Here is a 12867-nt window from a genome sequence, read left to right as displayed (position 1 = left end):
TTCTCGTCTTCCGTCTTCTCCAGATGTTGACACGCCGGCCGGCTCTTCTCGCTGCAATGACGTGTGCCCGGCTTGCGTCGGATTTATATAGGCCTCACAGTCCCATCATGCTCTGTACCTACCCATGCGATACCTACCACGTGGGTAGGTATCACATGGGTAGGTACAGAGCATGATGGGATTCCCCCTCAGGATTCATAACAAACGCCGCACACGTGTAGAATTGGCGGGAATCCAAGTCGGATCTCCCGTCGCTTCTATGACGGCTCTGTCTCCATCGCGGCAAGCCAGCTCGGCGCTGGCTCCCGCGATGGGGCTCGTAGGTGCTCAATCTCGCCGAGAAAGGGAGCGAGATTGACACAATATCGAGTTCACCTACTGTAGTATAAAACTACCTTGTGTCTTTTTGCTGTGCTCAGTCCTGCCATGGTGTATGACCTGTGACATGAAACTCTCCCACAACTCTCACCTTAGTAGCAGAGTTTGGCGGTTCCTCGTCCAGTTTTAAAGAAGAAGTAAACCCTGATGTATTTTTGCTTTTTTGTTTCCTGCAAAGTAAAAGCATAATGTTGCTAGTATGCATACTCGCACATTATATGTGACTTGCCTCCAACCAAAGTCTGCGCATTCCCAGCTGAAGGCCGCATCCATGTTCACCCCTCTTCCTACCAGGACCATGGACTCCGGCTGTGTGACTGGCTTGAGTCGCCAGTCATGGAACTCGCTAGTGAAAAAACGGCACAGTATAAAGTATAAATGTCTCCTAAACGGCGCATGTTTAGGAGATGTTTACTGTACCTATAGGTAAGCCTTGTACCTATAGGTAGAGCTTGAAAATGGAGGTTTACCTCTTTAACCACCCCTTCACGCTGATATACATCGGCAGAATGGCACATCCACGTATGTTGCTCTTTAAGCCAGCCGTGGGGTCGCGCGTGCACGCGGCCCGGTCCGAAGCTCCGTGGGACTCGCGGACCCGATCGCCGCTGGAGTCCCGCGATCGGTCCCCAGAGCTGAAGAACGGGGAGAGCTGTGTGTAAACTGTGTGTGAGCTGTCATCGATCGTGTGTTCCCATCGATCGTGTGACTACAGCCACACCCCCCTACAGTTAAAAACACAAATGAGGTCACACATAACCCCTTCAGCGCCCCCTTGTGGTTAACTCTCAAACTGCAATTGTCATTTTCACAATAAACAATGCATTTTTAATGCATTTTTTGCTGTGAAAATGACAATGGTCCAAAAAATGTGTGAAATTGTCCGAAGTGTCCGCCATAATGTCGCAGTCACGAAAAAAATTGCTGATCGCCGCCATTAGTAAAAAACAAATAATAAAAATGCAATAAAACTATCCCCTTTTTTGTAAACACTATAAATTTTGCACAAACCAATCGATAAACGCTTATTGCGATTTTTTTTTTTTTTTTTTTATTTTTATTTTTTTTTACCAAAAATAGGTAGAAGAATACGTATCGGTCTAAACTGAGGACATTTTTTTTTTATATATTTTTGGGGGATATTTATTATAGAAAAAAGTAAAAAATATTGCATTTTTTTCAAAATTGTCGCTTTATTTTTGTTTATAGCGCAAAAAATAAAAACCGCAGAGGTGATCAAATACCACCAAAAGAAAACTCTTTGTGGGGAAAAAAGGACGCCAATTTTGTTTGGGAGCCACGTCGCACGACCGCGCAATTGTCAGTCAAAGCGACGCAGTTCTGAATCGCAAAAACTGGCCAGGTCCTTTAGCTGCCTAAAGGTCCGGGTCTTAAGTGGTTAAGCCTCCTACAGAGCTGTTTCTATTTCAGTTAACGACTGTTTCAACCTACTTATTAAATCGATGATCATTAGCACTTGCTTGGTATAATTGGTCATACACCTGACTCTAATCCTGGTATATCCCTGACTTTGTACAAAGTGTGTGTAAGAATTGATGCTGGTTTGACGCCAATTGGAAGTTGCACTAAATTTAGATTTTCATTTTATTTATATATATATATATATTTTTTTTTTAAAGCATTCTTATTTACAGCATATCTTCACACCTGCATAGTATTGTACATTAGAATGTCAGTAGCACTTAAAAAAGATCTGCTACATATTTGCTTGATTAACTTTTTTTTTCTTTGTAATTATTGAACCCCTCCCATGCCTTTAGGAAGAAAATTGTATAAGCTCAGGCTTTGCGTTTGCATTGACGGCGGGTCAATTCATTTGGATAATATGGAGGTGATGGCATCCAAGAGTAGGTGTTGGTGTGTTGCAGTTATTTTTATATATAGGTATAGATCTAGATGGGACAATAGTTGTGAAATAACCTGGAGTCCTGTTTTAAGATGAAGACAAAGAATCATCTGGGATGAACAATCAATGTAGTAGACCATATTATAAACCGAGAAGCTTAATTTCTTCATATCCCTGCTATAGCTGAATGACGGCTACAACGCGGACCTACTTTGCCGGGAAGGCGTCAATAGACTTTCTTGAATTCTGTGACATGTAGGCACTGCTATGTCACATATTTAATAGAGCCTGCCTTCTGAATTTCAAAGGTGCTGAGATGGGACGTTTCAGGAGGAGTGCTGCTTGCAGGCAGCAAGGTACCTTGGGATGTGTAGTCCTTAGAAACTGAAAGTAAACAGCGGAGGAGAAGCTGCAAAGCATGCAGGGAATCCAGAAAGTTGTGGAAAGAGATGATGGGCAGAACTCACAACATGAAAGAAGATCTTTCTAGACGCTTTATATCGCACTGTCCTTTTATAACCATTTCTTGTTTTGCTTTTAGTGATGATTTTATAAAAAAAGAAAGTGTATACCGTGACTATAAAGAATTCCTTTAATCACAGGATGCACATTGCTAGTTTGTTTCCCTGTAAATTAGTGGTCCTAATCTTTTATCAGATGGACAAGTCATGTATGAAGAGATAAACGGCTTGTGTTATCTCTAGATGAAACTGTGCAGCCTTGTCATGTGCACCAACTGTTCCAGCGGAGTAGACTCAGGCAGGCTACAGCAGTCTTATTGTGCAGAAAAACAATCTGTCTGCTTTTATTGTGCCTTAAAGCACATTATTTGTTTTATTCTAGGCTTACTTGTAGGTACAACTTACAAAGGAAGGTTTACAACCACTTTAAGGAAATAAAAATGTGACTCTTCTTGTGACAGCACTGGGCTAATCAGTGGTCACAACAGTGTCATATCAGTAGAGTTCATAGCCCTGTGTAAGCTACAGCCTGAAGAACATTGGTGTACACTAGGTGCGTTTTCTGGATTAGCAGCCCATCAGAACTGCAGGGTAGTAAGGTGAGCAGAATGTGTGCTGCTCAGAGAGGACATTCAATTGACCCTGTTGCTTTGCGTGTATGGGTAAATCATACGTTCATTTATCCAGGCATCCTACAGCTACAAAAACTTGCAATGCAATTTCTATCAGATGCCCATTTAGAACACTACAGGTGCATTCCGGAAGGATATTTTATCAGTACTTTAAAACCTGCAGATCTATGTGAAATCATAGTTGGACTTTAAGGCTCCATGCACACAGCTTAAAAAAGCCATAAAAATCGGTAGTAGCTTTGCAGGGAGCCTTTCAACATTTTTAGCGTTTATTAGCATTTTTCAGTGTAGCGTTTTTTAGCTTTTTTTTCCAATGGATAAAAAATGCTGGCGCCAGCGGTTTTTAGTGGGTTTTAGCTTTTTTTTTTTTTTTTGCCGAAAAACTACTTTGAAAGCAAATTTCGGGCATTCAGAAAAAAGCCAATAAACTCCAAAGTTCATTAACACTAAACACCCATGTGTGCATGGGCACATAGGCTAACATGGAGTTCAGTTTATTGGCTTTTTAAAAAAAATCCAAAATGCCAATAAACTGCAGTTTATCAGCTTCTGTTCACACCTAGGTGTTTTTGGAGCGTTTTTTTCCAGTAAGCCTCAGTTCTAAAAACACCCAACAAGTCTAATACCATTAATTTTAATGGCCCCTGTTCACATCTGAGCATTGTCACCTAAAGCAAAAAAAAGTACAGGAGCTTATTTTTTGGGACATCACAGGCGTTTTTCATTCTTTTACATTGGTGACCTTTTGGCCTGTGCGAAAATTGCTGCAGAATCGCGCACCTTTTTGCCTAAATACATAAAGCTCAGGTGTGAACAGAGCCCAACTTACCCAGGGCTACAAAGTTTTGTAGCCACCTATACTACTGCTTTGTTGAGAACTTTTTTTCAAGAGTGGTCTTTTAAATGTATTTGATTAATAGTAGTAGTTGGGTTTTACCTTTATGGTTTAGTAATATACTTAATGCACAGAAGATTGAAATGACTTGCTGCATTTTTGGCATGGCTCCCATCTTTTCTTTTGGATTGGCCTGCTGCCTGTAGCCGTTTCATGTTCTCATCTGCTTTCTTAACTTGTATGAACAATGCTAGTTCTAAATAAGAACAAATCTATTGAATCAAGGCCATTATTTCTGATGACAAGGAGTGGAACATTTGGATTGTACCTAGTCAAGTAAGCAAATCTTTTCAGATGAGCTGTGAATAAATTGATATAACAAATAGTGGATACCTTCACCTTGTTAATGAAGTTTGGTATAAGGCAGGCTGATACTGTGTGTGCATTTTTTTTTAACGCATAAAACTCCATGGCCCTGTCTTGAACGGTAGCAATGAACTTGGTGGTTAAACCTGTCTAGTCGTGTTTTTTTTTTTTTTTTTTTTTTTTTCCCTCCTCGCAAACTTGCTGGTTTAATGACTTACTATGTCGTTTTAGATATTTCAGTTTATCTTTATGACTGAAATGTTTGTTACTGAAGTATCTGCAGACATATAAAGATTGTGGTCATGTCCAATCCAGAAAAACTTTGTTGATACCCAGTTTCTCTTGGCATTGTCAATAGAGGTACTATACCCAATGCACAACTGTATATTACAAATGCAATCCACGGGCTCCTAACTTTTTAGGGTTTTTATTGGCACCCCAAGACCAGCTGACATGGCACCTGCAGCTCCCTACACTAGAGTAGTTTAGCATGTAAATGTGTATGCGGTCTGGTCCAAGTACACATGCATGAAGATCATAAGCCTTTGGCTTTTATTCAAAGAACTGTAAATTAACTGAAGCATTAAATAACTGGTTTTCTCTTTTTACCATTCACATTCCCTTTGTTCTTATATGAAATATGGTCACATCTTATCCTTTTAAAAAGTTTGTAGCAGAATCCAGACTGATTATTTCAGTACTTTCCATAATGAAAACTGAGTTTGTATTGTTGCAAAAAGAAAAAAAAATAACCACTTGAAGGATTTTCCCACTGCCTGACCAGGCCACCTTTTGCGATACGACACTGCGTCGCTTAAACGGACAATTGCGCGGTCGTGCAATGTACTCAAACAAAATAATTTTTCCCCTTTTTCCGACAAACCGAGCGGGATCTGGGAAAGGTAGGGGTTTTATGGTGGGGAGAATCACTAAGTGGAGATGCACTTAGGGTAATGCACAAAAAAGCACGGTGATCAACTGCGCCACACTCTCCTCCACAAGAGTTTTGTAGCGTTTGTCACTTGTAGGGCAGCACAGTCAAGTGACATTAACACTCCAAACGTGCAGGAATACAAGTTCCCACTGCGCTCAGACGTCAACGAGGCCTTAGGGATGTAGAGGGTATGAAGGTAAATGGTTTATTTTCTCCGTGTTATGGGTACACCTGTTCTAGTTATATGTTTAGCCAAAATCTTTTTTTTCTTGGCTATAATGGGAAGATTAGAACCCCTGTTACGTTTTTACTGCTATCCAAGGCACCATTGGAAATCTTTTTTTACCAAAGTGAGGGGAACTCTACAATAGCAACACAAACATTTTTTTGTAGCCATTGGGAAAGCTAGATCCCATCAGACTCTGATATCTCTTGGTCTTCATTATCACTGACGGGGGAAATCTAGCATAGCCTTGGATAGCATGTAATACCAGACGTGTTTTTATTCTTCCCAACTATTCAAAATACATTTTTGGCTAAAATTGCACCTTGCGTGTTTTTTTTATTGCTAAATCTTTGCCTGGTTTAGGAATGATGTCCCTGAAACCCTTTGCTGAATTTTGTTTTGCCAGTGGTATATGAGCAGGTGTACCAACACAGCAGAAAGATGATTAAGAAACATAAGACAGTAAAAGGAAAGATGTGTGGTTCTTTTATAGATTCTATACTCTGCCATGTGTTGTAGGAGATTAGCTGAGCCACAGCATGTAACCATCATTGCATCTGGACCTCAAGCTGTGTTCTAAAGCCATTCTTCTGACCCCTGTGTAGACGCTTCTTGGCAGTCGCTTCACCTCTAGCAGTTTCCATTTGGCAAGAAGAGATGTGACCTGGGCACAGGGATATTGAAGTGTTTCATATACCACATACTGTCAGCAAGTTTCCTCTGCCATCACTGTCAATTAAATGGATTTACCCATAGTTTTTCTGCACTTTGCACTTGCAATTTTTTTTTTCTTTTTGTAATGGAGGATGGCAAATCATTTTATCATCTAGGTTCTCAATACATTTTAGCTTGTGCTCTGCATAAGGCCTTGTTCACACTTGATGAAAATACTGATCCTCAACAAATGCGCTTATAGTGTTAAAGCTCGTTGAGTTTGACGTGCACATAAAGCGGAGTACCACCCAGAAATGGAACTTCCGCTGAAATGATTCCTCCGGTTCCACATTTGTCACCTTTTCAGGGGGAATGGGATACCTGTCAAATACAAGTATCTGCTCCCACTTCCGGGCATAGATTGCCGCACTTTGTGTGGCGAACTGCACAATGTATGCCCCCCCTCCCCACTGTCTTTTGGGAAGACACACAGGTCCCATAAGATGGCACAGATCATTCAGATCACGCATAGGCCGTGGACCCGCAAGGCCCGTAAGGATGTTGGTGCCTGAACCCTGAGCCAAGGAACGGGTCAGCTTCGGGTGAGGACATCTTGGGACTCCATGGACAGGCAAGTGTCCTTTATATTAAGTCAGCAGCTGCAGTATTTGTAGCTGCTGACTTCCTTTTTTTATTTTTATTTTCCTCAGGCAGAACTCCGCTTTAACCCTCTCCCTAAATGCTCTGTTTTTTTTTTTTTTAGGGGAACGTGAAACAAATGTAATGTAGATGTTTCCCCGTTTGGCTTCAAAAGTGGAAAAACAGAAAAAAAAACTTGTATTATAAATTGGTGCTCAACAATTCCCAGTTGCCAGGGCGAATAAGAAAACTCTTTGGCAATGGTGGAGTGATGCCATGTTTTTTCCTTGTTCATGGAGTGGGTCACCAAAGTCTACGGCGTGAAACGGTCACAGGCCACTTTCCCGACCCTGGGCCTTGCCAATAGTAAAATGTACTGTCGGATATAACTCTAGATTGTCTGGAAAGGAGGGTAAGATTTGCTGGAGGATGGGGCATGGTTCATTGTATAGCTTATCCAGGTCTCTAGTGTTTGTAGGCAGCTGCTAGTGTCAGAGGATGTTTTTTGTGATCGGAGTCCTTAGCAACATGATCTCTGTAATGATGTACATATATCAGAGAGGGGATAAACAAAGTCCTATGTGTAAAAATTTTTTTTTTTACATATTTAGGCTAATTTCTGAGTAAAATGTGTTAGAAGGTGGAGTTCAGGTGATTTTTGCCAGTTGCTCCAGATATAAATACCTTTTTCTGCCAGTCAGCATCTTCAAGCCATTGCCCAACTGTCATTCTGCTATAGGCTGGGCAGGAAGGTGTCAGTTCACGGTTTCTGTTAGGGCACTTTTTACACCAATGCGATGCTGTTTTCCTGCACTGCATCTAAGTGTGTCTGAGAGTTGTGTGGATTACATGTGCTGTGCCATAAATCTGAAGATTTTGGAGCAGAACTTTTGGTGCACTTTCAGATAACACACCGTCGCTTGATGCAATAGAAACCAGTGGTTACACTGCGCGTAGCACCTGTGGTGCAGGAAAACTGTGGCCCATGGTCAGTGGCGTTGAGGTGGGAAAAATGCCTCTGCTTCAGTGGTCAGTAAGACGAGTATAAACTGTCCCAGTATTGGTCAATGGGATGAAAATGGTGCCCTATCATTGAGATAAGTGTTATTCGGAAAGCTGCCAATCCGCGCGCCCCCTAGCATTGCTGTTTGGTGGTCATTTCCCTTTTGTGTATGCTCTGTCCAACTATTGACCTTTGCTAGCAGGACGACATCATGGTTGACACTGTCGGACAGGAGATTATTCCATCTGTCAGTGCCTACTAATGTTCTTTGCCAGGTTCTGGACACTCTGAATTCAGTTGCCAGTACCCCCTGCCACTCTACATACAGGAGATGTGTGGTCTTTAATACAGGTCGTTTGAGGTCCACTGCTTTAAAGGGAACCTGTCATGGAGAAATATGTTGGCTGCAGTTGCTGTCATGTATTTTAAAATGCTAATTTAATTGGCTGTCATGCTAATCCCCTGCCTTTTTAGTGCTTTGCATCCCTGTGGTTAAAGAAGTTGAGAATGTTCAAGCAAAAAACTGTGGCTGTGTTTATTCTTAATACCCAGTCATATGCAAATGAAATGAATAGGATTTTGATTTTTTTTTTCTTACTTTCCTCAACTCGCTAGGTTAAGATTTTCAAGTTTTCTAACAGAGCTGGACAGTTCTTGCCCATATGTTCCCTTTACCTCCAGGATGTGCCTGCAATGTGAGATGCACAGCCACCACAATGCAGGCAGTCCATGGGAATACTTCGTAAGCACATTTGTACCTTTTTTATTACCCATTTATGCACAGCGCAGCACTACTTCTACATTTATACCTACCTGGGTCCTGATACTACCTTCAGTGCTTGTTGCAGTACCCCACCTTTTAGACTTGGCCAGCGCGGGAATATCTTTTTTTTTTTTTTTTTGTCTCTCCCCCCCACCTTACTTTAGTATTCAAAAGACATGTGTTCAGCGTTAACATATTCATGTTTTCCTTTTAACTTTTGCTTAAAGCAGCACTAAAGGCAAACTTATTATTTTTTTTTTAAATCACAAACATGTTATACTTGCCTCCACTGTGCAGCTCGTTTTGCACAGTGTCCCCGAATCCTGTCTTCTGGGGTCCCTCGGCGGCTGTCTCGGCTCCTCCTCGAAAAAGCTTTCCACCTTCATGCGAGCGAGCTTGCATGTTGGAAAGCTTTTGCGAGCGCGCTCCAGTGATACAGCGGCAGGCATAGCCGCCGACTGTATCACTCGGCCCCGGCGCGCCGCGTCATGAGCTGTGATTGACAGCAGTGCCAGCCAATGGCTGCGCTGCTATCAATCCGTCTAGCCTAGCCAATCAACGGCCAGGCTGGGAACCGAAGAGGATCATGTGGACGCATGCGGGACTTTCGAGGGGTCAGGTAAGTAAAAGGGGGGGGGGCGGTACCGTCGGATGTTTTTTCACCTTAATGCATAGGATGCATTAAGGTGAAAAAACATTTACCTTTACAACCCCTTTAAGGCCCCTTAAAGGGTCAGCAGATAGATCACCACCGAGCAAGCGGATTCCTCTGCTGGAGGCCCCGTCAAACGGGTCCCCTCTCACCCCTGAAAGCTGCCAAATGTGGCACAGGAGGTGGATGGAGACAAATAAGCGGATGATCCACTGTTGGGTGGAATTCTGCTTTAAACTGCAAGCCACTCTGGATATGCTTTATTTTCTGTATGTATGCCTTGAGAATTTTTTTTGTATACCTAATGAGTTTGTTCATGCTATAAGTACTCTATAATCCTATATATGTATATAACAGTTTTTATTTTTTTCCTTTGCAGCACCTTCCTGTATCTGAAGTTCTTGGTCGTCTGGGCTCTGGTATTACTGGCCGACTTTGTGCTAGAGTTCAGATTCGAGTACCTGTGGCCATTTTGGCTGTTCATCAGAAGTGTATACGATTCATTCAGATACCAAGGCTTGGTATGTATATTTTAGGCCTAAATATGCTTGATGCTATTTTCCTAAATTATTAATGCAATGTGTTTAGTATAAAAAATACACAATAATGTGCTATCTCTTCTTCCTAGCCTGAATGCTGATGTACAGAAAATTAGGCTTCTGCAAATAGACTGATGTACTATAAAATCTTTTTTTTAATACATTTTTTTAAATACATTACTGGAAAGGTTTTTATATCAGCTTACACTTAACAATGAAAATGACAACCTGTAGTAGAAAAGTCACTCGCTTAGGGCCGACTCACACTAGTGTGATGCCATACATTGCATGTGATTCGCACAGCATTGCTGTGCAGATCACATGCGATGTCTTTGCCATTCAAATTCAGGCATACAAACTGGCTGAATTTGCATTGCATTCGGAACAAATTGTGCACAATCTTTTTTATTTTTATTTTGGGGGGGAGGGGATCTGATTCTGCAAATCGTGCTGCCTTTTGCAAACTGATTGCAGGGTGTTGTTAACATACACTCTGCAATTAGTTTGCATGAACAGGTTGCAATTTTGATGCAGTGAGGACTTGCAAAGAATTCTATTGTGAACCTGCCCTTAGCCCTATTTCACACTGGGGCGATTTTCAGGCGTTTTTATCGCTAAAAATAGCGTTTGAAAAGCACCTTTCAAGCCACCTTTGTGTGTGAGCCTGAGTGCCTCTACAAATTCGGCACCATGCCTAAAAATAGAGGGCAATTGAGCATGTGCAGAGTGAATTTTTTGATTAAAGTTCCACTTTAAATAGTGATCTACACAACTCGACTGGCACCAATATCACAACAAGCCCAGGGTCCTGGAGTGGTTCAGACTTCAAACACTGGGTAGGACAGTTGACCTCTGCAGTCAGATGTGGGGACAGAGATTGCATATGCAAGCATGTACAATCAAACTGTCCTTGCATATCGCTTATATGTAGTTTATTTCAAACTATGCATTGTTATTGCAGAGCTGTAAATATCTCAATATATTCTGTTGCTTTCTGGTATTAACCACTTGACCCCTGGAAGATTTATCCCCCACCCACTCATGACCAGGCCATTTTTTTGCGATCTGCCACTGCATTACTTTAACTGACAATTGGGCGGTCATGCATCTTTGTACCCAAATAAAATGTCCTGCAAATAGAGCTTTCTCTTGGTGGTATTTGATCACCTGCACGGCGGAGTACCTGATGCGCGTTGGTGGCAGACGTGATCACTGCTGGCTACCCGTGATCGCGGACACAAGCGCCAGATGTGTGCGTTTGTACACAAATTCCTGTTCTGTCAGGGGAGAGGAGACATATTGTTTGTTCCTACTAAGTGGGAAACGTGATATGTCCCCCTCCCCTAGGCAGTCCTACCCACATACAGTTAGAAACACTAACTAGGGAACACAGTTAAGCCCTTCATCACCCCCTAGTGTTAACCTCTTCTCTGCCAGTGATATTTATAACAGTAATCAGTGGCTATTTTTTTTAGCTCTGATCACTGTATGTCAATGGCCCCAAAAATATGTCAAAAGTGTTTGATCTGTCTGCCGCAATGTCGCAGACCTCTAAAAATTGCAGATCACCACCATTACTAGTGAGTCATAAATATTTCCCATAGTTTGGTTCACGCAAAAGTTATAGCGTCTTCAATCAAGATGCGCTTTTTTTTTACCAAGAACATGTAGAATATATTGGCTTAAACTGATGAAGAATCTGTTTTTTAAACACTTTTGGGGATAATTATTACAGCAAAAAGTAAATATTTTTTTTCCAAATTGTCTTTTTTGTTTTATAGCGCAAATAATAAAAACCACAGAGGTGATCAAATACCACCAAAAGAAAGCTCTATTTGTGGGGAAAAAAATGAAATTTTGGTTTGGGGTACAGCATTGCATGTTGCCTGGCATGGTTCAGGAAGACGGGGTGCGCTTGCCCCCCTTTTCTTTCCTGACCTTTCCGTGCAGGAGCTATTTCCAGTACCCACAGGTAAGCCTTATAGGTTTACATGTATGGAAAAGTGGTCTGTAAGGGTTTACAACCACTTTAAGCATCATTAAAATCCCTGCTCCTGAAAAACCAATTATAAACAATTTGACATGTCCCCCAGGGCAGTACCCAGACCCCCATACCCCTTTTATGTCAAATTACTTGCCTATAAGCCATCAATGGGCACTTTTTCCAGTTTGGCTCCCATAGACTTCAATGGGGTTCGCTGTTCAGGTCAGAACTTCCCCCTGTGGAGTTCTACTCCCATTTCAACTATATTTTAAACAGACCAAAAGAAGGAAATGGGGAAAATTCATTGTTGGAGGGTTTATAAAAAAGTATAGTATCTTTTGTACTGGAATGAACGGGTTACAGAGCCTAATAAACGTTATATGCTGGTATCTCCAATTTTTGGGATTAGTCCACCTAAATAATATAAAAATAAACATTTGATTTGGAAGGTGCATTGCCTCAGTGCCTTGAGTTTAGTTTTCTGTGGAATTTTTTTTTAACCCGTATTTCTGCATTCTCCTTTATCTTGGCTAACACTTAATTCTTCTTTTTTTTTTCTGTTTCAGGCCTTCTCAGTATTTTTTGTGTGTGTAGCATTCACGTCGGATATAATATGTCTCTTATTTATACCAGTGCAATGGCTGTTTTTTGCAGCCAGTACCTATGTATGGGTGCAGTATGTATGGCACACAGGTAAGACTTATTTTTTATCTTTATTTTAATCAAATGAAAAAATAAATACAATTTGGCATCTTTATCAGCAGAGTTCCACAAAAGATAAGCTATCACAGTTCACGGTTTTCCCTAGTTAAACTCGGTCTTTTTTAATTTGAATTCTTCCTACAACCTTCACTGAAAGTTTCCATATTACTATTTCTAAAATGAGTTTAATTTTGTGCCAATGCAAATTATGTGCTTGTGAAATTTTCATATG

The 12867-nt window shown here is 41.3% G+C and overlaps 1 protein-coding gene across 1 annotated transcript in view; it reads left to right on the top strand.

The window, feature by feature from the left end:
* MACO1 (macoilin 1) overlaps positions 1-12867 on the top strand; it is a 69993-nt gene that overhangs the window by 15658 nt on the left and 41468 nt on the right. Inside the window, exons 2-3 of the mRNA XM_040337134.1 lie at positions 9790-9931; positions 12500-12626. Coding sequence (XP_040193068.1) covers positions 9790-9931; positions 12500-12626 — 269 coding nt within the window. The remainder of the gene's footprint in view (positions 1-9789; positions 9932-12499; positions 12627-12867) is intronic.

Source organism: Rana temporaria, chromosome 2 (genome assembly GCF_905171775.1).
Source record: "Rana temporaria chromosome 2, aRanTem1.1, whole genome shotgun sequence".
In the NCBI taxonomy this organism is placed as follows: domain Eukaryota; kingdom Metazoa; phylum Chordata; class Amphibia; order Anura; family Ranidae; genus Rana; species Rana temporaria.
The sequence above is the reverse complement of the archived record's forward strand: the minus strand, read 5'-3'. Positions and strand labels throughout refer to the sequence as shown.